Source organism: Grus americana, chromosome Z (genome assembly GCF_028858705.1).
Source record: "Grus americana isolate bGruAme1 chromosome Z, bGruAme1.mat, whole genome shotgun sequence".
NCBI lineage: Eukaryota > Metazoa > Chordata > Aves > Gruiformes > Gruidae > Grus > Grus americana.
Window position 1 is genome coordinate 53,941,364 of NC_072891.1, and position 24,031 is coordinate 53,965,394.

Consider the following 24,031-nt stretch of genomic DNA (forward strand, 5'->3'; position numbering starts at 1 on the left):
GCTACCTATACAAATTCTTGAAGAAAGTGCAGAACTATTATCTCTGTGAGTATTTCTTGGATTTACATGGAATTGTAACTTTTTTAGAGCAGTTCTAAGGTTTATTATGGTCAGTTTTCATGTTTTATCCCTACCCACAGATTTCTTTCTGATATCCTAGCAGATACAGGCTTAGATATAATAAATTTGGCTCTTCTTCAGTTTTCCTACTCTGAGGGCTATGGTTGCATACATTGTCAATTGCATGGGGTTGTATGGAGCAGGGTGTGAATTCAACTGGCCCATCAGCTTTGGGGTAAGAAGTGTTTCAGTGCAGGAAAAATGCTCTTCCATAGCCATGCAACCTGATTTATTGGACCACATGTTGTTCTGACTCGCCATATGCCATCTGACATCAGGTGCATTAAATGGAGCAAGAGACAGGCCAGAACTGGCTCCTCACCGTCCAGAAGAGATGCAATTAAGGCAAACGAGATCTAGCCCTTCCCTGGTTGGTCATAAACCTAATTAAAGTGGCAGAACAGTCCAATCAGGAATGTATTTGTATGCCATGATTACTTTTTTGTTTTTTTTTTAAAAGCATGGGCATTGTCATTTTGGGTGGCATATATTGCATTGATAATAGGTCTAAAGTATGCTACAGGTTTTGGAAGCTGGAGCTGTTCCACCATTACAGGTTATTCCATCTGCCATATAAAAAGAAACACAGAATTAGAGGTACAGTCATAAATGTCCTTCTCAGTCATTACAAGAGTTTTTTAGCACTTTTAAGTTATCCAGTGATCAATGTAGGTCATACCTATAGTACCCATATCTAGAGCTGTCTGCTGTGCAAAGTAATTGTACATGTAAGGCTGCTTGGAAAAAGTTTTTTAGAGTTAGTAGAAACCTTTCTCACTCAGATACCAATTACTTAGTCAGGAAATAATTCTTCAGAAATTTTCCAAATCATACTAAAACACTTACTTTTGATATTTTAAGCTAATTACTATGAATTAAGCTGAGATTAGACATCTAGATAGCTCTAATAATTTCTAAACTGTCATTTGAGGAATGTCCACCCCATGGACTGTTGGGATTTTGGTCCAGTTTGGAACAAAAGGAGACTTCAGATACAGTCTCTGTGGGGTGGAGGCACTAACTTCTGATGGATGTTTGCTCATACACTTGGGAGAGGCAAGGAGACCCTTCTGCTTCCACCTTTCTGAGAGTCAAACAAATCCTCAGGCTATCAAACAAGCTTTCACCCAATGCTCGCTGCAGCTGATGGATTTCAGTGCTACACAGGCTGAGCCCACAGAAGAAGAAAAATGGATTTCACCAAAAAAAATTGCTACTAGCTACTACTACTACTACTACTACTACTACTGCTACTACTTGCTTCTCGGTGGTACCTAATCTGGTCTAGAAATGCGATGAACTGTAATTCCTCAAGTGTTCTCCCTAGGAGTGTGTTAATTTTTCTTAACTCCTTCTGCTTCATGACCTGTGGCACAGCACATCGGCCACAGCCCCTGTGTACAAAGGGATGTCTCCCTGCTCTTTTCCAGGGACATACATACACTGTGAAGGACTTTCTGCTGTCCCCAGCTGCATGACTGCTTGTGCTGAATGTAGTCTCACTAATTTCTCAGGCACTAGCCCTGGGGCATTTGAGCAGGTGGCCTTTTTGACAGCCTGTCATGGTGTCAGGTTTGAAGACAAGGTGCCTTCAACCTTGCCAGTGGAGTAAGAATGAGGAAACTTGTTCTGGGCATCTGACTCTTTGCCATGTCAGCAAAGCTTGCTGCAGATCTGGGAGAGTATCACATAAGTATGTTTTTGAGTTAGGAATAAAAATATAAGTATTGTTTCTGACCTTTCTTTGCAGCCATCTTCTCTTCCTCTTTTTTCTTCTCTTCCTCCAGAGCTTTCATTTTTGCGTCATACTCATCAGCACGGGTCTTCCACTCATTTCTGTTGTTCAGCAGCCCATCGAGCATAGGCTGAATTTCCTCATGGAAACGGGAAAATTCCTGACCAAAACACACCCATCATCACAACACAGCACAGAGGCAGTGCTTGTCCATCATACCCTTGGATGGACCCCAACACCTCGCCTCCCTGGCCGGCTCATGCAGCGAAAGCATTAATGGCACAAAGAGGGACCACACTGCAGTGTCCTGGAGAGGGGCAGCTGTTGTCTCCTCTACCTGTCCTTCTCCCCATGTGTTGCTGCATTGGGACTCACTCATCTGGGATTTGAACCCCTGTTGAGAAGGATGGGGTGTGCAAGGGTGTGCTTTGCTTACCTTATAGACAAACGTGCACACAAAGTCGATGAAACCCACTTGAAGCTTTGGAAGCTCAGCAGCTTTCCTCCGGTCCATCATGGGCTGTGGGAGGACACAAGTTCACCATGATTTATGAGAACACTTCATTGAAAAACACTTCTCTTTTTTTTCCGCAAAACTGCCTTGTTGTGCCAGCCTGGCAGTTCTGCCATGCCATCCATGAAGGCTGTCCGTCACAGCCCTCTTCCTCCGCTGCACAGAGTGAAATGGGCTTGCTTCCTTTGCCATTTTAGCAGAAATTTTAGACAGCTTTTTCAGTTCCTATGGATGGGGAGGAGGACAGAGAGTTTTTCCCTTGCGCCTCTCAACCGGACACCTGAGAGAAGGTTCATTTTATAAAGTGCTGAAGAGGTTTTCATATCTCTAAAACGTAACTTAACATGAAATTCTTATAAGGCGTTGTTGCTTGCTGTATCATTTGTGATGCCTCTGTGGGTAGAGGATGTGTATGAAAGTCTACTTAAAGAAAACCGAAACCACATAGGTGGAAGTCACATCAAGGAATGACTCTTGGCTCTTTCAATGTGAATTTTAAGTATTTGTTATTATAGCAGAAAAAAAAAATTGTTAAGAAACACTACGCTAGTGCACTTCCATTTGCCAGAAATAATCTCTGGACTCTACGAAGTTTGTGTTTGTAGTTTTTATCTTTATTGGAAACTCTGTTTTCCTCTAAGACATAGGTATTTCATTTTCCTTTTTCCTTTTACGGACCAGCAAATTCTCCGAGGAGACAGTCACTCCTTGCTGGTTCACATCTAGTGGGACCCATCTAACTACATCGAGATCTGGACAAGAGGCTCTGTCACAGACGGTCTTCCCTAGCTGAGTACCTACTTTTCTAATGGATTTTGTCAGGCATGGTGATTTCAGGAAGACTCACAGCACTCTAAGAGCAGCATTACTTCTAGTAAGTCTTTGCTGAGACTTGCTGTCTGAACTGAACTGTCTGGCTCTCACATGGTACTTACAATAGGCTGTTGCTGAAGGACGCTTATTTCTAAGTCTCCTTGCTCCCAGAACTCAGCTGCCACCAGGAGAGCTACCTACATTGCGAAGGAGGGAAAAAAGAAAATTTAGCACTGACTTCGGCTTTCTAACTTGATGAGCTTTAGGTCTCCACTATGAAGCAAATCTCACTTCTAGCCCTTCTGTTGTTTCATGTCCAACCCAGCCCCAGCCTTCTGCTGGGAAGAGCAGAAGTGGCAATGGGGTTGTACCCGTGTAATGACAGCTCAAACAACCTTATTGCACTGGAGCTCTTTAGTCCACTGCTCATCTATTAAGAAACATTTCCAGGGTGTCCCCCTCAAGGATTTGCCTCTTGGTCACAGGTATGGCTGTCTATTACAACTGTCTCAGTTGTCCTTTCTCCACACTGAACAGGAAGGTGGGATTGATTTCTTTTATGATCCTTTAAATTTTAATGTTTCTTACTTAGCAATTGTTCAAGTACAGTTCAGGAAGGAACTCCTAAAGGAAATCAAACAACTGAGCAAAGAGTAGGTATTGCTGTATAAAAAACAACTTGTATGTTACATGCAAAACCCCCTCACTGTAACCCAAGAAGCTATATACTTGTGGGTTTTCTTTTCTTTTTTGGTAAACATGAATTTTCTACAGAATTTTCAACTACAATCTTAAAGATTGATTTATCCATCAAAACCATAGTTATTCTCAAGTCCTTTTGGTAGCTTTGGTAGGAGACTTTGATTCAGCTTCTAGGCAGCTCAGGAAATTTCATTACTTTGAAGTATAAGCTAGAGAAGTTTAACAGTATATCAAGCATCTGACCTTACTCTGGACTTCCCAAGGCTTTGTGATTGCTGACAAATCACAGGCAGTCATCATCATGGCCCTAAAAACAGGAAAGAAATTAGCTTATTCTCTACAGCCTGCACTGTACCTCTTGCAGGCTCCCCAGCACTGTGTCAGGTATCCCCCAGTCCCTGCTGAAGTGATAGTTGAAGAAAGATGGGCTGCTGTAACAGCCTTGGCTCTGACTGGGACACTCATCAAGGATTGCTCTCTTGGTTAAAATGGAATAATGCTAGGGAACTGCTTGCTTCTGGCACTAGGATATTTGCTGCTTTAGTCGCTGCTGGGCTGAACTTTATGACTTTGAAGTAACATCTTTGGCTCCCTCACGGAGGTGTAGCAGTGCAGACTGCAGTGAGGTTGTGGGTGCACTTCATCGCCAGTGCAAAGCATCCTGTAAAGCATCACAACAACAGCATTGTGCAACTCAGATTGGTTGGCACTGGGAAGAACAACTAATGAATTGGATTCCCGTAGATCTGCCATTGCAGTCTGCCCTAGCTTGTGGCCTACAGGGTGGTCTGGTAGGAGTACACGGCCAGAAGCAATCCTGCATCTCGTTAGGAGTATATGACCAGGACACTCCAAAACCAGTCACTCACCTGTATGAATAACCACTTTAAACTTTTTTCCCTGCTTCTCCAGATCAGATTTGAGTGGACAGTAACATATCACGTACTGATTTTGCGCTAAGTGCAACGCAAGGCATGTTCTGGAGCTCTCACCAGGATGGCAGAGGTGACCGTATCATTAACCTTTCCAGAGGTGATTACTCACATGACAACCTCTTTCTTTGTCGTCTCCAGAGACAGGTATTCAGTCCAGGCAGTCATGCTATCATACGTCTTGGACTCATCAACAATCTTCTGGAACATTGTTCTCTTTCTTTGAGGGGGAAAAAAAAAAAAGAAAAAGAAAAAAAAAAGCTCCAAAATGAGGAAACAAATGTGTTAAAAACAGATGGTTGATCGCATTGATAACCCTTCCAGAAAGGTTTCCAGTAGTTGCTGTTTTGGCATTTAAGTCCTCAAGGAAGCCCCCAACAAAACCAAGCACCATCACCTGCTTCTCTTAAGTAGAAGAAACTATTGTAAATTACTTAAAAATAAGTATAGGGGTGACACATGAGCAGGAACTTGAAACTATGTCTTACTGCAAGTTATGTCAGCTGAGAAATGCTTCCATGTTTGTTGGCAGCACAAGAAGGCTTTTTGCCTGAATGTTAAGCAAACTGGAAACCTAGAGCTGGCTGGAGTATTTGTAAAGATACCTGGGTTTATATACTTAGTTTCACCTTGTTTACCTTATTTATATATGTAAATATATGCAGCATAGTCTGGGGAGGGTTTATACACAACACACCCATGTTTCAAGTGGTGTGAAATCTGGAAAAATCTGCTGTTACAGTGGTAGCAGAGAAGAAATATAGCCCAGATCCACAAAGCAATTTGCATACATGTTCTGTCCATATCATTTTGCCCTGGGTCTGATCTCAATGAAGCCTTTGCTTGCAGACCATGGACCAAGGAGGGCAAAGACTAGCTTGTTCCCACAAGGTAAGGAAGTGGTGGTATCTGCTCCCATATAGACACCCTACCTCTGGAGTAAGAGGACTGGGTATTGCACCCTCCCTCATATTCCTTTTTTGTGGACTGCTTATATTTTGCATAATCATTCTTCAGTGCAAAACACAGCAGCAGTCTCTGGTCTCAGCACTGTATTTTGAAAGCACATTTTGAAAGCTCCTTGCTAATTAGGAAGTCATATGTTGTTGACTTCCAGTCTTATGTCCCATGAAGTCAGCACATGCACCTCCAAGATGTTTGGCATTTTTGGCTTTTGGGTGTGAAATAGACTATGAACTGGATATTCACCTAAAATGGGCCACTTGTTATTTGGGTTGTGCTGCACTCCCAGGGAAGTTGATGTAGCCCTGGCCAAGACACTTGCAACTTATGAGTATTTTTAGTGCTGAAGTGCTGGGTGGAAAAAGATAAATCAGACATCTCTTTCAATTAGATCATATAGCACTGCCTTATTGGAAATAGAGGGTTAAAAAGTCATATATGTGATCTAATAAGTAAAAGTTCAAAATTCTTTTGAACAGTTTTTCTCCATGCCAGCTCTGATGTCAATATTAAAAGCAGCCTCGTGGAGGCAGTGTTTGTGAAGAGGATTGCTGCACCAGGGGCTCTCAGAGCATCATGTTGTGCCGTTGTAAAGTACCAGCTGCTTTCTGCCCTTCACATACAGTGTAACGTGACTGACTTACTTGAAGTAGAGTGCCAGGTCTGTTGCTATAATGGCAATTTCCATCAGGTGAATCATGTGCTCATGCTGTCTGCGGTTGAGGTTCTGACATATATTCAGCGACTGAAAAGCAAAGGAAAGGGAGCTGCGAAATCCAAGCACTGTGGTGTTGTGAGTTACTGGCCATCTGCCTTTCTCAAACGTGCTCACTTTTTTTTTTTTTTTTTTTTTTTAATAGCTTCAGCTTGCTCCCCTAAGGTGCAAGGGCTGTGAGCCCCGTTCACTGTATGTTGGTGCCTAGCCTCCCATTCTGTTCACTGAACAGGGTCAGTGCCCTGAAGCTTGTCACACAGCGTGTGCCCAAACCCTGGCCCCTGGCCCCAGTGCGAATTTGCCTGAAATGAAAAGTTAGCTGGGGGAGTTTGTCAGCCTTGGGCCTGTCAGAGGGGCTACAGGAGGACAATCCTGTATTTAATATATTCCTATGAGTTCAACAATATAACTTCTGAAGAAACCAAGTCATTCATTTAGGAAGCCTATGTGTTTTGGTCCTGGGTGAGTGTAGAGTATGTGAGGAGTGAGGCAACTGTAGTTCCTCAGATATCCAATCCAGAGAAAGGTCTTGTGCTAAGCTGACAGCTTTGTTGTTGCTGAAAATCTTCCCTGAGAGTAAATTATTCATGTTCTTACACTGGAGTTCATTACCAACCTCTTCAGAAAGCAAGAATTTTCCAAATTCCAAGTGATGTCTCTCTAAAATTGAGGATCCATGAAGTTTAGCTAAAGGATTTTGAGATCTGGTTGTGTAAAGGAAAAAGTTAAAGATGTTAGCGCAGCACTTAAAAATAAAAGAAAGTGTCCCATTTTATATTTATTTTTTTCATACACACAAGTTCAACTCATTTTAAAAGGTTTAGGAGTATTATTTTTAATAGCTAATGACTTCAGTCTAATAAAAGACTTTTTGCACTGCTTGTAACTATTTGACACCATATAAAACATTCTTCCGACTACAAATGTCACCCAAAACATTGTTTATGACTAGACTGTTATTGCTCATGTTGTAAACTTGTTTAATTCCTGAATAACTATATGTTGATATCTGGTAATAGGAACAGAAAAACCAGCAGTCTTTGGACACTTTCCTTGCTGAAAAGCAAGACCTTCTTGTATGCAAAACACCAGCCAGCTTCACTTCACTATGTTGAACTCCTATTTTTCCAAATCTCCAGAAAAGAGTAAGACAGTACATCCAGCAAGCCAGACCAGTGTGATCTGACACTACTTTAAGTGAGCAACACAGACTTAACTGGTCAATGAAATCAAGCAACTGTTTTTGTGTAGCTAGTAACCACCTACTGAGAACAGCACCCTCATACTCTCAGGTGCTTTGTTTCTGCAGGTGGTGAGGTCAGTACCATGCATGGTGCTTTCTCCATAGATACCTTCCATCAAAAAGCAGGCTTCTTATGTCCAGGATGCTCCTTGTGGCATCCTGAGTCTCCTATGATGCTCAGGCCACTAAAGGCCTGCGCTGCACTTGTTCCACCCTGTAATGGTAACATAAAGTTCAACCAAAGGAGGTTTCGTAGGGGGTAACAAAAGCCCCGGAGAGCACTGTAAAATTTCAGTTTCCCCACTGGCCAAAGCATAAGCCCAAGTGCTGTAGCAAGCTGAAAAGCAAGGTTATTTGCAAAAGAAGGACATTACTCCTTGTCTATAAAACAAACAGAGCTGCACAGGAGTTTGGTGTGAGCACAGCTTGATCCAACTCCACACGAGAGCAACAGTAAACAGTTCGAAATGGTAGGAAAGTGCTTACTTCATTTGGTAAAGGTTGTTGGTTCCCCTGTGGTCAATATCATGGCACAGAGCAGCAGTTACCATTGCAAGGGCTTCGAGGTCGGTGTAGTAACGCTTCAGTTTGCCAGTCTGGAGGGTAAAAATTTGCATGTCATCTGTTAGTATCTCTTATGGGAAAACGTACTCAGCTGTGACTGCTCTGTGCTGGGAATCTCCTCATTGAAACAGTCCAGAACTGAAAATACTTGTGAAGCTAAATGCAATACACGGTTCACTGAGGTTAAAATGGGGAAGCAGCTGGAAATGAATAATTTCAGACTCAGGTAGGCATGCGTGTTGTGCATATGTGCTCGATGCCCTCCTGCTATAGCAGCCTTGTGCCCTAGGGACACCAAGGTTCTCACAAGCACCCCTCCAGTCACGGGACACAAAGTACTTTGCAAAGGGTCTCTGCAACTTTCTGAGCAATGGGATGTCCAAGCTGAATCGCCCAGAGGATTGCCTGGGGCTGGTAGACATAATTCTTCTGCCAGCTGTGCGGGCCATAGTGTCTGCACTGGGTCCTGGTGCTAGTCCATCCCTGGTGTGGAGCACCAGACTGACACCTGTTTTTCTTCCTGGGGGACCGGTTGCCCTTAGATCCTGTGAGAAGTGTCACTTGCCACATTCACACTAGCAATAGACTTACACCTGTGCCCGTCCTGCCTGGAAATGGAAATCGTGAGGTGGTCTCCATCCCAGCCAGCTAACTTCAGTCTGGCTCTTACTGTCACAAACTACTGGAGGAAGGGAAGTCCTGTACTATCTCTCCCATACCCTGCAGAATGATTTAATCTGGAGGTTATTCAACGTCATACACATCTGTAGCTATGAGAATTAAAGCACTTCATTCATTAGGCAATATCAGCCATGGCTTTAAGTGTAATGCAAGCACTGTCACTTAAGGCAAATGGAGACCTCATTTAGCAGGACCTGTGCTAGGAGTGACAAACTCTTCCCCTACACCAGGATTCAAAGGGAGCCCTGCACATCTCCAGGGCACAACTGAAGACTTCCTGTAAATAAAGTTGTGCCACAGATTAACTGGGGTGGTGTTACCTTACCATCAGGAGCGTGAACATGGTCTGTGCAACGTTGAAGCCATGGCGCCAGTTGTGGTAAGTTATCTTCCGGTAGCCTTTGCTGACGGAGTACACAAACCTTACCAGAACCTGCAAATTGGGGAAGAGAACGTTAGTTTGTGTGATGAAGCTGCTGCTTGTTGCTCTTGCAATAAAGACCACATACAGAAATCATGGGTGAGGTTCAGACCAGCTTTACAGAGGTGGCCACAGAAAGGAATCAGAAGCTGTAACATCATCAGGCTTCCCTGATGGTGTTGTTATAGTAAAGCCTATTGGAGAGCTAAAGGGGACACTAAAATACAGCTCTTTGCTTTCTAATATTTGTCTTTTTTTTTTTTTTTAAGAAAAATAAAATCACAGAGATGGGGGGGGGGGTACAAGCAACAACAGTGTCTAGAGGAAAAGAAATTTTATCCTACTGTTTCTGAATTTATTGAATTTCTGTGTTTCTCTATGTTGTTACTCGTAAGATTTGTCCCTCCCATGTCTTGAAATTTACTGATATCTCTCTTCAAGAGATATGGCTCTGTAAATGTAAAGATGGGTGGTGTTTATATCACCTAAACAAACACCACATAGGGCATTAAATAACAAGTTGGGGGGGTTTTCCCCCTCTGCATTCTACTTCTCCACATGTACTACCTCTTGTAGCTATATAGGTTTTCTCATTAGAGAGCAAATTAATCATGGATGAGTATTCATTTTTTAAAATGTCAACTGCTCGGAGTGGCAGCCAAGAATGACTACTTTTCACACTTGTATCAAGGGTTAGTCTTTTCCAGAGTAGCTATTATGAATACTTTTTGACATTGACATGCTGTAACTAAGAAGGACAGAAGTAATTCCCATTCAGCGCCCTGCACTTCCCTCTTACTTACTCCCCAGCCTGCCTTTCCAGGGGGAAAACTCTTCCTGCAGTTACCTCCAGATCCCACTAGATGGAAATAAACCTCATATGAAGTGCTGAGAAATCCCTTCGGGAGCAACAGAGCTGCTGAAATGCCAATTTCACAAATCCCACAGGGGCTTGAGTTACGGCAAAAGCCGTGAACTCGCACATCGGGGGCTACGGGGTCCCTGTTCTCACGGGGCCACCCCGCTCCTGTCACCAGCGGTCAGGAAGCTGGGCACCACCGCACCCGGTGAAGGCACGTCCGTGTTTGCAGGGGGAAGAAAAGCAGAGGAACCTGCCAGTGTGAGTTTTAGCATTTGTTGGCTGAAAGCTATAGGAAACTATAGCAAACAAAACATGCACACAAGTACGCGCTGCCCTGTGTTGCACCTGGAAACTGTGCTTTTACACTGTGAGTGGCATTATCACGGCAAGCGCGAGCAATGTTTTGCGTGGTGCAGCCCCCATCTATATAGACCCGATAGCAAACCCACACCTGTAGCAGACAGCGCAAAGCAGAAGAGTACAGCTTCATGCTCCAAACCCATGCGTAGTGACCAGGGGCTTTGAGAGGGGGTTCCCTGCTTTTACTGGGGCTCAGGGGCTCAGGATGCACGCCCCTTTCCTTGCAAGCCTCTGTGAACCCAGACCTCTGCCCGCCCCATGAGCTGCACAGGGCACATGCGGGGACATCAGCCAGGTGACGAGTCTGCTGGCCATCCAAGATGGGAGTCCTTGGGTGTTGCCAGCTCCTACCTCCTGTGGGATCTGGAACTTTTTCACAACGCCAAGCTCGTAGTACATCTGAATGCCACACTTCACCAGCTCTAGTTCGGTGCAGTCAAAATCAGAGAACCTGAACTCATAGATTTCAAACTTGGTGGGCCCCGGGAGTTCTTCTTTCTGTAAGAGAGGTGGGACAGTTTATTGCTGTGCTACTTATGCCATCCCTAGAAACACCTGGAATGGGTTTTGCTTAATAAAAAATTGTCAGTCTGATACTGCTGGGAACTTTTCCTTTTAGAATATAACACATAAATAGACTGAAATGCAGCTTGACGTTATAAATCTGTTAGTGGGGTAACGAAGAGGGCGTTTTTAGTCAAGTGCAAGAAACATTGCTTGTTTCCTGCTAAGCACTTTTCTTGATACAGTTTGTCCAAACTTCACAGGTCTTACAGGGGAAGACTTACAGCCCTTCATATTTACTCCGGAGAACAACATGCGTGACAAGTCAAGGTGGCTGATGTGTTTCCAGTTGGAGTTTGAACCCCTTGAGATAAAGCAGCAGAGAGCAGGTACTCCCCAGGAGCTGGGGAAGGCATTCGCTGCACCTGATAATAATAACCTCACACTCACACAGCAGAGGAGGGCAGGGTGTGCTCTGCTTCACCCTTCACCAGCTGCCCTGTCGATGCGTATCAGTGTACAAACACTGGGAGCTCTTCCTGCATCCACGTGGGCAATACTTGTTTGTCAGGGCTGCCCATTCCCGTGGTACATTGCTCTTACCAGGATGCTTGCCAGCTCCTCTTCCTCACACTCACTTGGCTCCTTCCCCAGCTTTTCTCGTGTTGGCTGCAAAGAGCATGGACATGTTAAACTGATGACTGAACCCCAATGGACTTTGCACTGTGTAGCTTTGGGGCAATCTAGGGCAGCTCTCATATGCAAATTGTGTTTTCTTCCTGGACCTTACTTTTATTTCTGGTCTTTCAACCCATTCTTCCTAGTAAAAATGTTGTCCCTCTCCCTGATTTTGGTTTGTGTTTCTCCCACTTGCAAATGTCTCCCTAGAGCCAGTGTCCCAGCTGCATCCTCTAACTCCACATCCTCTGCAACAAGGAGGTTTTGGGGAATAAATCAGCTACTCTTCCACCCCTACAGCCCTGCCCTGTGTGAGCCCACCTCCAGGGCTGGCTTTGCTGAGGAAATCAGAAAGGACACAGGATGGCAGTGTGCCGAGGTGGAGGGCAGGACTCAGAGTTAAAACCAAGACTTGTTCTGCTACTGTGCAGTAACTGGGGTCCCAGGTGCTGCCTCCACACCATGGTGGCTGGAAGCATTTCCATGGGATGGGAGACCTGTGTCCATGCCCTAAGTCGGGGGCCAGGCCAGTACACTTGTGGGTGTGCTGCATGTTGCGAGGCATTACCAGAATTTCCTGGATTTCATCCCTGTCACATTTCACATGGTAGAGCACCATATCCTGAGCAATATCCTTCCGATTCTCCAGCTTGTTCATCTTATCATATGTGTCTGTGTTGAGTACCGACCAGCCCAGGAACTGTGTCAAGGACTTGGTGAGAGGAAAAGAAGGAAATGGTGAAATAACTAAAACATGTGCTCCTCAAAGACACAGAAATATAACACCGCATGATATAGTTTTAGAGAAACACAAGCTTCACTGTGGCCACAAGTCTAGCAATGAGCAACTGTGTGCTTGCTCCCAACCACTTCTTGCTCCTCAGCACAGCAGCTCCCCAGCTGCTGAATCTGCCTAGGCCTCCAGAGCATCCATGCTGTGGAGGTTGGAGGACCCTCTGTGCAGCTCAGCATATGGAAAGCTACTTCTGTGTTGTTGTAAGTGTCTCCATGCCTGTGGTAAGGTTGGTGCCACAATGGTGACAGCAAGTCAGGAACTCTTGTATCAAGGGAGAGCAAGGTGGTCTCATTACCTTTCAGATATGTTTACTCACACCCTGTGTTTGCTCTCAGCTTGTTTGCTGTCCAGTGGCCAATTCAAACCCACTATTTTTTTTGCAGTCTTTTTGTTTGGTAAGAAAAGCCTATTTCAGGAAATGTTCTGATTGATAACATACCAAGACCTGAACGCCTCTATTGGATTGAAACTAGCACAGGAGCGTTTCTAAGCAGCAAAGTCTTTAATTACAGGTGCTGTTGGTAGATTCAATAGCCGGCCACCCTTTGTATCTATCTTAGCCACACAGACAATTTCTGTATAATTTCTTGAGGGAGTTGCCCAGGCAGTGCAAGCCAGCTGTCATGTATGTGAACACTGGTCAGAATGGTCATGTTAGTACATTGTAGCTGCTCATGGCTAGTTGTCCAATCCAAGAACGCTGAAACAAAATGATGAGAACACAGCTGGGTTTCCAAGACTGAAAAAACCCTAGTATTTCATATAGTTCCTTTCAAAACTTTCAAGCTGATGCATAACACCTCTGTAAGAAACAAAGAAACTTACTTAACTGCAAAACACTGGGGGATGATGTACAATGAGCAACAGTGACCTCTCTCAAACATATGAACTATTTCCAGCCACAGCAAGGAACTATACCTCCATGAGGGTCTCATCCTGTTCGTCAAATGGTTTCCCATCTTTTCTGTTATAAAATGTGACAACCCCAACAATTTCTTCCTTTTTGTTCACTATTGGCATGGAGAGAACATTTTTGATAGTCCATCCTGATTCATCTAGAGGACCTTCCTTGAAGCAACAGCAAGCAGAAAGATATCATGTACTTAACGTGTTTTCTAAATACACCAGCACTTTCATTTTACATCAAGACTACAGGCTAAAGAAACATTTATATGCCTCATATTGACTCTAAATTACATTTCTGCAAGCAAAGTAGAATCCTGGATGGGACTGGAAGTTTTCACGGTACCTGAAAGTTAAACATCTCATCTGCAGCTGCATTCATAATGTTGCAAATCTAGGGGATCACACAAAAGAAATAGTTTTACAATATGGGCAGTGAGAAGTTTAAATACTAAAACAAAAACCTGAATTGATGAGAAAGCAGCATTAGTATGACTTCATCTCAGAAAGCCTTGATGAAGCCTAAATTAAGTACTTACAAATCCACTTTCAGCCACATAGGTTGGCAGTCCAGTAACTAGTGCCCAGTGGTCTGGACTAGGATTTCTGAAGGAAAGAAAAATGCATAAGGAAAATTAAGGATATACATTTACTGAAGAATGATCATAAAGCTGAAATGTATCCAGCTGACTGCACAATCCACATTTACATGTTTCACCCTCAGTTACTAAGCAGTCCTGTTACTTTCAAAGGACCCATGTGTGCAAGCCAAAAAATTTTCACGTAAGAAAATACTTTTCCTTCAAGGATTCAATATAGAGTAACTCATAAAATATCATCACCTGCATAGACTTTAGGAAAAAAATTGTTCCTGGGAGTGGGGACTATGTTTCAGACCTTCAGCCCAGAGAAAGATAAGAGCTCCTGGCTAAGGGTGTCTGCCAGCCTGAACTTTTGAAGACTGCTGTGCCTAAGCAATGGGGGCCTTTCTTGCAGCACTTACACTGATACAAGGTGGTGTGACCACAGCTGGGCAAAACCCCTGTTATGTCAGGTGTGTCCAAGGTGCCCAAGGCTCTTCTGAAAAATTCAGTGGAATGAGAGGGTGGTTTTCAGAAAGAGGGTGTCTCAGTGTGGTGTCAAGAAAGGAAGAAAAGCCAGGGATAACCCTGAGGTGTGGTCAATGACTGGAGGATAAGATAGCAAGGAAGCTGAAGGACAGACAGGGGAGCAGGAGTGACCATGAGAAACTGGGAGGGTATAAAGGGGTGAGGGGCAGGGCTGGGTCAGTGGGTGCCTCAATACAAAGGCAACCTGGACAGAGTGACCCACTGACCCAGGGAAGGTGCCAAGGAGGAGTAAAGCCTCAGCCTGGCAAGGCAAGTGGCAAAACTGCAGGCGGTCAAGGCAGTCCACTCATGCATCTAAAAAGAATCATTGGTTGCAGTGACTTTTAGAGCCTGACTTGCAAGCCAGGATCCCAATGCCCTGGAGGAAATCTTTGTCCCACAGAAATGTAAGTCAAAGCACCAACTTCAATTCTGGCTCTCTTACCCAGTCTTCTATTGGTCCTTTGCATATCTCCTCATGAGTGCCTGTAAATCATGGGGAACCTTGGGTTTAGCTACACTCTGTGTCAGTACCTAGCATACAGAAACTGGGCACTTACGGGATGACTTTAATGTCTTCCTTTCCATGTAATATATAATCAATGACCTTGTAAAAGACTATTTCCTACAAATAGAAATAAGAGTGGTGTTAGAATTAATGGTGGGGCAATCCAGCCAGACAGGAGAGAGTTTAAGAAATCTGGCTTTCACATACCCTGCCATCTGGGGTGCGAGGTCCTGAGTAGGGGGGAACTTCTCCCAGCAGGACTGGCCACAGGTCAAAAAATTCCTGGTTTTAAAATGAAAGAGGTATTTTTAGAGTAGAAAAGTGCATTCTGCCTTGAGCCACAAAGTAACTACTGCTCTACCATGCTGGTTTCGGTACTGTGTAAACAAGGCATGAAATAATAAGACTAGTTCGATACTAGGCAGCAGAATGATATCTCTAAATCAGGAAGTGTCAGGTGCATTATATGGCTGTATATAGTCATCTACTGCCTATATACAGGATGCTGCTTCACTCAGTGAACAGCATGGGCTGACAATATTTTATGTGTTCTTCATTTTCCAAAGTGTGATCATAGGGCTGATCTACTACTTGCTAGCTTGCTAAAGTGATTTGATTTTTTTTTCCCCCCCTTAGGCTACATTACAATGCTGATCAAGGTATCTTTAGCACACTAATGATCTTTTAATACACCTCTTCACAAGACAGCATGCTATAAAGGCTCTGCGAACATGGTGGAGATCCAAGTCCATGGTAGCCTTGGTCAGGCCAACCATGGAATAAAGCAGAGCTCCTATAACAAGGCTGCTGTGTAACTCTTACATAAAGCTTACCAAAGCTGCAAACTATCAGACAAAATCAGAGCTGCAGAAGTAACAGCTTCTGTCAGTTTGCATTTTTATGAAGCCAAATTTCACCTAAAAGCCTGGATAACATACACATGGATGAGTTACTGGGGAAGGTGGCTGCTTCGCTGCTAGGGGTTTCCACAGGTATCTCACTATACTTCTGATATCCACAGACTTTGTGAGGCTGTGCTTATGTTGCAGGCTTTAACCAGGATTGCCATGGTCAGACACATTTGCCCTTCCTTTGTCATCCCAGCCTCAGGCTCCTTCAACATTTCCATTCTAGTGATAAGCTTTTTCCTTTCCCTCTCTTTTCTTTATCCCATGCTTTTCATTTGCACAATGGAATAAAAAAAAAAAAGTCAACCAAAGCAGGAATAATGACTCAAAGCTAGCTTGCACTTCGTCTGTCCCAGTAAAATTTATCTCCACATATCACCCCTCAGTGGATAGCAGTTATGCAGAAAGATGTACAACACACATGTGAACACTCACCTTCTGCTTTGTCATGTCCAGGAGACCTACTGAGTACCGGTCACAGTTCAGGTATGCTCTCACCGTGTAAAAAGCCTTGTGGAACTGCCTCTCAATGTCTGTCAGTTCCTCAAAAACCTTATTAGCTGACCACAACAGCACCTGCAGGATAAAATCTAAATGTAGGCACAGCCCCTCCCTGAGAGCTGGGCTTCCCAAATTTGTTTGGAGTAACAAGGAAACAACTGAGTTTTTATACTACAGTTCCTGAAAAGTGCAATAGCAACCTATACTGCAAAATGTAAAAGCATTGCTTATTCACACTGGGAATTGCTAGGGAAAGATGCACTGAGGAAGAGTCAGGTCATCGTGGAGTGCTATGTACAAGTTCAGTCTCACAAATACAGCACAAAAAAGTAGTAGTGCCAGATCAAGAGATGGTCCCACATACATTTTATACCCATAAGTAAAAACTTGCATCCAAAACCAGTTAACACCAAAAGTGTTGCAAATTCCAGAGGCTGCAGTTGGAAATACCTGAATTAACACTTTCCTCAAAGTCTTTGCACAGCTGCTTTGCATGCACATCAGCTGATGATCCTTGTCCTGTCCAGTGCTCTGCAGATGTACGCTTAAGCAAGCTGTTGCTATTAGGCTCCTTCATTTGTAAAAAAGGATGTTATGCAGCGAAGTAGGCAAGTATTTCTGGTGGCACAAGGAGGGTCTTTGTGGGCCTAAGGGAGAACTTAATTTTCTCTGAAATGGTAAGGAAGCCACCTATGCAGTTGCCTAGCTTATCTAGTGCATAAGTGCCTATATCTACGTATGTGTGCTTTGCTTTCTGAGCCCAGGAGACATCAGGAGCAGTGCTTCAGAAGCACAGAGAGCTGCTACCTGAAGCCGACTGGACCTGTGCTTTGAATAAGAAGTCCTGTTAAATGGCCACAATCAGGAAAAATGTGTGTCACCTCTTCACTGGGCACTAGTAGATATTTCTGACAATTCTGAGCTGCATTGTTGTCTGTTTCTAAGCTGTAAATTGGGACTACTCTGCCACTCTTATAAAGTCTGATGTGTTCAATGTCACTGGCCTCTGAGCATCCCTCAGATAGGATAGTGTTATACAAACCATTAGAGGAAAATGAGCAATGGCTTATTTTTGGCATTTTACAGCATGCAGTAAGTAATGCTGAAAGCCAGAAGCCCAGTGACGAGGACTGAAAGAAACACCTGAGGAATGGCCAGTTCATGGAATAATGCAAAGAAATTGGGCAAAATGTGTTATATGGTGTTCTAAGAAGACTCTTACACAGTACCTGAGCACAAGCAGACTGAACTGTCTTTGCACAAGCCATTTACTTACAGTATCTCCCAGTCTTTGCAGTTGGGATTTGCAGTATTATAATCCTAGGCCACCTTTGAGAATGTCATTTGCTCACTCTGTACTTTGGTATTTTTAAGTTGAACACAGTGAACCATATTAACTGTCACACAGAGCTTTGGATCTAGATGGCCAAAGGTCTGACAACTGCACTGTTAATGGAACTAGGAGAGTGTCTTGTGTCTGGTTCTTGACTTACTCCCTTTCTGTGGGACCTGCTGATGCAGCTCAGACCCAGACCAGAGCACCCTATGGGCGACATCAGACCTTCCTCCTCTTGGGCCTCCACTTCATCTTCTAGCTCCTTCCTTACCTTCCCCAGCCCTACTGCTAAGCCCTCAACAGGAATAAACCATAGCTAGTTCTACTTTAGTTGAATTACCCCACGTTGCTATATGCCTGTATCACCTGACCATTGCTTATGTTTTTGATTACTGAAAAAATTACATGAAGAACATGGGATAATGAATTAGTAAGTACAAGCGCTGTCCCAAAGCTTCTAAAATAAACTTTCATTCTGCAACCACTTTGCTGAAAGAGATGTTTATCCCCCATGGGAACCCCTACTGGAGACAAGAGCATGGCATATGCATGAGGCATAGATGCAATTGCACATCCTCAATGACAACCAGTTGTCTGCTGTAGAAAGTGATCGCATGGATTCACACCCATCCCAATAAATTTGAGAGTCCTTTCATAACCCAGGTCATGGAAAAGAATGGTGGCTGAATTGTTTCAACTGAGAATACCCTAAAACCCTCTTCTATGTTCATTTCTACTGAGGGAGGCCAATAAAACAGGCATATAAGAATCATTTTACTGGTGCCAAGAAGAAACTCAATAGCACTTTTTAATAAGCAGATAAGGAAAAAATACCACATTCTGAATTGTTTTGGGCAACCTCTTGGTGCTGCTGGGTGACGTGGTTAAAGACCCCAAGAGTGTTTCACAGCCTGAGTTCAATAAAACATCTGGAGCTCAGTCCTGCTGAAGCTGGTGCCACTGCCTCAGCTCCTGCAGTTTTACCAACAGCAGCAGGAAGAGAGACTAAAGAAGGACTCTGGGGAAGGAACAGTATCTGAAAGTGGATGAGGGCACTTTTTTCCTTCTGCTCTTCAGGCACAAATCTCTGAAGCAGATCAGCTACACCTTTGGAATCAGAAGAATGCACTAATTTGATTTTGAGTTATAGCCTAATCCGCATTTTCACTCTTACCTGGCCTCTTCGAGTCTCACAGTTGTGAAGATAACTCAAGTGATAAATTTTCAAGTTCAAAGAGGCAAAATTCAGGTACTTCAGGAAAAGCTGAAAAGGCAGACAATGAGATTGAGTCAAATGCAGTAGCAGCCTCGTGCGTACTGGATTTCATAACACTCCTTTAGCAACGTCATGGTAATTCCCCTGCATAAATGCTTTGCTTTGCACTGGGTGTAAGATAAGGCTTATCCCACTGTAACTTCCCTGAAAGATTTTTGAGATAAGCATCCACATAATAAGCTTCTTCTGTTAGAGGGTGAGTCCCCTGTAGGGAAATTCATACCAGTGGAGCTTCACTACAGCAGACATTCCTAGTGTAGAAGAGTCTGTGTTACGTGGCAAAAGCAACAACCGCTTGATAGAAACCGAGCTACTGACCACTTACTGTTTCATCAGAGCTGGTGAAGTGTGGGCCGTTCAGCTTATTAATAGCCACAATGACAGCAACTAAATCTTTGCCGTTCAAGATGGGTGTCGCAAGGATGCTTTTCGTAGTGTAGTCGGTGAGCTCATCAACAAATGGACTGAACTGGGCACACTGTTCAATAGAGAATTTACAAATCAAGCATTTTCCACACTGTCTGTAGTCTTAAAACCAAGTCAAAGCACAGCCTCTCAAAGTAAGCTGCCTGAAGAAAGTTTTGCTTAAAAAATTATTGAGGAAGAGAAATTAATTAGCAGAAAATTGGACAACGTACAGGTGATTAAAGCTACCATCAAGAGGACCTACTGTGGCTTCTGACTGCAACACACGCACTTTTTCACTTTTTGCAAAGATCTTGCAAATCATAAGCTTTAACATGTCCAACTCTGTCAGAACAAGGACACTCTCCACTGGTCATTCTCATATCGCTGGCATCCTTCATACTACCTCCTCCATCCTTCCCTCTGACTTCTCGTTAACCCTGCAAAGGGGGTACAGCCAGTTACCAAGCAGCACCGCGTAGCCACAGTTTATAAACCAGTGCTGTTTGGTACAGTCACTGGGAAGTTCACTCACTCTCATTTTTCTTCTGCTTTTGCCCAGGCCCTGAAGCTGCTGTCAGCCTGCAGCCTTCATGAAGCCATCTACCCCTCATTTCTCTTGAAAATATTATCCCAGGCTTTCCCTCCCATGTTGCTGGGCCTTTGTGCATGGGATGGTAGATGATAGGGAAGGCATCCCAACAGAGGATGCAGCTGGCAACAGCGGCATGTGATTTCTTGCACTCTCCCCCTGCCCCTGAGAGAGGCCCACCCCCTTCTGCCCCAGGAGCATTTTGGCAGGGGATGCAATGTGCAGATAGAACTGCTATGGACCGGGCTGCCCAGGGAGTCCTGCCCATGGGGTAATCACCATTCCAGCCACTGGAAGACCACTAGCTTGCTCTAGGGGCAACACAAAGGGAACTCAACCAGTTGTTCCTTATGTGAATGTCACAGTCCCCCATCCCAAAAGAAAACAAAGCTGAGACAGGGTAGTGCAGGGAAGGCAGATGACCCATCATCTTGCCTGCACAGGGCCTTATTGACACCATCATCACTTGGGAGTGCAGGGATGGTCTTGCTGACCCAAGATCTTCTCCCTGCTCCGTTGAATAACTTGTCAGCTTCAATTCCTTCTAGTTGGGTTAGAAAAAGTGCCACAGCTCTGATCATATTCAGAAGACTGCACCAGAAAGAATAATTATTCCCTAAGGCAGCTTCTCCCCACGCCTCCCCCACTGCTGACCTTCCCTGCCAATTGGGGTAAACCAAGCATTAAGTCTCTGGATATCCTTCAAAGGAATTGCCTGATGGCAGTGCCTGAAAGCACCAGAGTTGGAGTGCAGCACTTGGCTCACAGCACTGAAATCCTTCCATATTTTTGGAGAAATGTCTGAAGCCAGGAAGCTTCAAAAATTTAAGTCCATTCTGATGTCTTTTTTTTTCCCCCTCCTCAAAAAATGGTTGCAAAGCCAAATCAATGTCTCAATATGTTCTGTGGAGGACAAGGAAGTTCTTGCTGAAGCATTTGGATATGCTTATATTGAGCAACAAATGGATGGATAAACAGATGGTCTCTTTGTAACTAGCAAACAATAGCTAGAGTAATCCCAAATGCCATATGTGGGTCACATGGATTTTAGTTTTATACCTATGATTAGAACAAGCGGATTGTTATTGCTGCCATTCAGAGTTATATGATTCAACCCAGGAGTATGGGGGGGTAAATATTGTCATGAAGGCATAAAAATAAAACATTAAAATTCCTTGGATCCCTCCTGGTATTGCAGTGTGCAGTGTTTGCTGAAAGCGGTTTTTTGGTCAAAGTTTATCTCTTGCTGCTTGTGATGAAGATCACTCATATACAGGTTAACTAACCCACCTGCTCTAAGGGCCACTCCCTCTGGTTGATAAAAATGCCTCTACAAGCCCTTGGCCCAAGCTTCATCAGACAGCAAACATTTTCAAATGTCATTCATGGTGCAAAACCCTTTCTGGACTTGCTGTAAAGGAATTCTCTCTCTTTGCCAATTACTCATGGAATATAAATGTGTGTGGAAAATTCCATGTGTTCAGCGCAGATCTGGCTGTACCTCTCTCTTCTCTGCTGGACTAGATGTGATTTTTATTTTTTTTTAATTAGACAGGCAAGGTGTGACAGTGTACTTGTCTGCAGGCATTAACACCTACTGTAATTAATGTGCTTAGCTTTACCTCACTCCATAAATGAAACTGGAAGTAACTTACAGACTTATTACTGGTGCTTTGGTTTCCACTACACAGCTATTACACTGCAAGAGGTTTGACCAAGCAATGAGATTCCCTGCTACCTCTTGACCCCTTTGTACTAGTAAGCATGTGAGCTTTTCTTCTACCATTTGAATGAATAAATGGACAACCTACCTCACTGACATCCTTGATATTCATGGTTTTCTTGGTTTGCGCAACGTAGCCCACAATGCCTATGTCCAATGGATAGACAATCTCGCAGTCTGGGGAGACAAGACATTCCTCCAGGGTGCTTCCCTCTTGGATGTTGAAAAGCCTTGTTGCTAGTTCAGGCGTGCCATTTCTCTGCCTGTACATGAAGAGACTACAGCGGTCAGCATGAATAAGGGACCTGATTCTTCTCAAGGTCTTGAAAACCACTTTCTCCATGTTGATGCTTTCTTGCATGTCTTGGATCAACTCAAAAAGGATGTCACTCTCATTGCTATCCCAGGACTCTGTTCTCAGTTTCTTCTCAAAGTACTGCTTGGCAAAAGCAGGGTTGCCATCAAGAAACTTCTCCACATCGTCTTCACTAATGCTCATTGTGAATGCCCTCGGTCTTGTGGTAGGTAGTGGTCCAAGGATGTAGTCTATGCAAACAGCACTCTAATTTCTGCTGTAGTTACTAAATTTTTGTAGTAGAAGGCGTTGCTTCTAGAATGACCAAGGGGGAGGTAACACTGCAAAGAGAGCTTGTCATCAGGAAGAGGTATTCCTTTATAGCGCTGAAGGTGAGTCTGTGGGAGGACAGATCTTCTCAACCAAACAGATTAGATGACCTCTACAAGAGCTTTGGGTCAACTTTCTTCTTCTTAATCTAAATGCAAACAAAAACTAAGTACTCACAATGTCTGAAAACACTCTCCTTTCTCTTGATGAGCAGAACAGTTACTGGAGCAATTATATTGAGGCAGCAGCAACAGGGAAGAACTGCATCTCCTAACATTGAAATAAGCTCTTTAAAGTCTAATTAAATATATACTGCTTGGGCCTAATCCTTGGCTAACAAGGTGAGCATCTTATTATTTCTGCTCTCCCAGCTCCCTGCAGTAGTAGGAAGTGCATTCTTCACAAAAGAGCACAGTGGTCAGAAATAAAATAGTGAGGTAATGCTGCTCTTTCATGGCTCCCTCTACTGCTGCATGGTTCTTTATTTGCTGCTGTAAGGGCTGTTCTCAAATGGAGGCACCAATTCTGAATGCTTTAGTCCAGGATTTGAATTGAACTTGCACAGTCTGTGTCCCCTTCTTCTTGCTAGTAAGAATCAGGAGAGAAAAATATGTCTCTTAGTGACATCCCTTTAGGAAGGAATCTGGAGAGCTTCAGGTTGGAGTGGCTGGATTCAAACACTCTGAGGAATCATGGGAAGCCTTGCAGAAAACCAAACCAAACCAAACCAAACCAAACCAACAAACAAAATCAAACAAAACAAACCAAACCCACACCAAAATAGCCAGGAAGGTAGAAGAATTTCCCTCATCTCTATGAGTGGAGAAAGGATGGGAAATATGGCTATGAGGGACAGAAATTGTTTCACATCAATGAAGCCACCATGCCATGCAAACAGCAGGTGAGGGTCAGCATCACACTGGGAAGCAAAATGCTATGGCAGCTACTATTCTTCAGAGGAACTAAACTATACACAAGAGTTTTCATCAGTGAGGAACAGGGGGAACCATAAGTCCCATCCGCCATGTTGCTGGAAGATAACCAAGACTCACTTGCTAAAGGAGTAAAGGTGCAGGCTCCCCTTTCCCGTGAGCATTGGCACTACTGCCAGGAGTAGTGCAAACCAGCCCAAATGTGACTGTGGGTGCCTAGGAGAAGGGTGACAAGAGAAGAAGCTGTAGTAGCAGTGTTAGAAATACTTATGCAGGTGGGTCTGGAGCTCAGGAGGGGTACAGGGGAGGAAGGCTTTGACTCCCATCCAGCAGGGTGGACAGAACAGATAGCTGCTGATCCATCCCTGTTCACCCCTGAAACAGGAGGTGAACACCCTTACACAAAGCCATGGGAGTATAGGGGAAGGGAGTTAGAAAAATCCTTTCAGAAGATTGTAGGTAAAACAGTGGAAACAAAGATCTACAAGTTTATTACTTATAATTCCATTTTCTCCTATTCCCTCCTTCAGTTCCCTGGATCACTGGAGATGCAGAAGGAAAGTTGATGGGTCAACTGATTGAATGTCTTAGATGCCTTCATACTAGTGTG

The 24,031-nt window shown here is 43.9% G+C and overlaps 1 protein-coding gene across 1 annotated transcript; it reads right to left on the reverse strand.

Annotated features, from left to right (window-relative positions):
- Window positions 1-357: 357 nt before the first annotated feature.
- Window positions 358-22,363, reverse strand: PDE6B (phosphodiesterase 6B). Its single transcript, XM_054809848.1, has 22 exons — window positions 21,953-22,363; window positions 19,470-19,622; window positions 19,043-19,132; window positions 16,467-16,607; window positions 15,331-15,405; window positions 15,176-15,240; window positions 14,046-14,112; window positions 13,853-13,900; window positions 13,522-13,671; window positions 12,376-12,519; window positions 11,733-11,798; window positions 10,977-11,123; window positions 9,308-9,415; window positions 8,224-8,333; window positions 7,111-7,198; window positions 6,424-6,524; window positions 4,929-5,036; window positions 4,128-4,191; window positions 3,305-3,379; window positions 2,292-2,375; window positions 1,859-2,015; window positions 358-686 (listed from the first exon to the last, which is right to left on the reverse strand). Exons 1-22 carry the CDS (start codon window positions 22,361-22,363, stop codon window positions 628-630), a joined length of 2,511 nt encoding a protein of 836 aa, XP_054665823.1. The 3' UTR covers window positions 358-627.
- Window positions 22,364-24,031: the final 1,668 nt, after the last annotated feature.

Bases quoted from the DNA above. Each gene is read 5' to 3' on its own strand.
- PDE6B (XM_054809848.1), bottom strand. From the start codon at position 22,363: ATGAGCATTAGTGAAGACGATGTGGAGAAGTTTCTTGATGGCAACCCT. The intron at 15,241-15,330 runs GTATGTGAAAGC...TTCTATTTGTAG, and splicing joins CTCGCACCCCAGATGGCAGG to GAAATAGTCTTTTACAAGGT. The intron at 11,799-12,375 runs GTAATGCCTCGC...TGCTCTTTGCAG, and splicing joins ATGAAATCCAGGAAATTCTG to CCAACACGAGAAAAGCTGGG.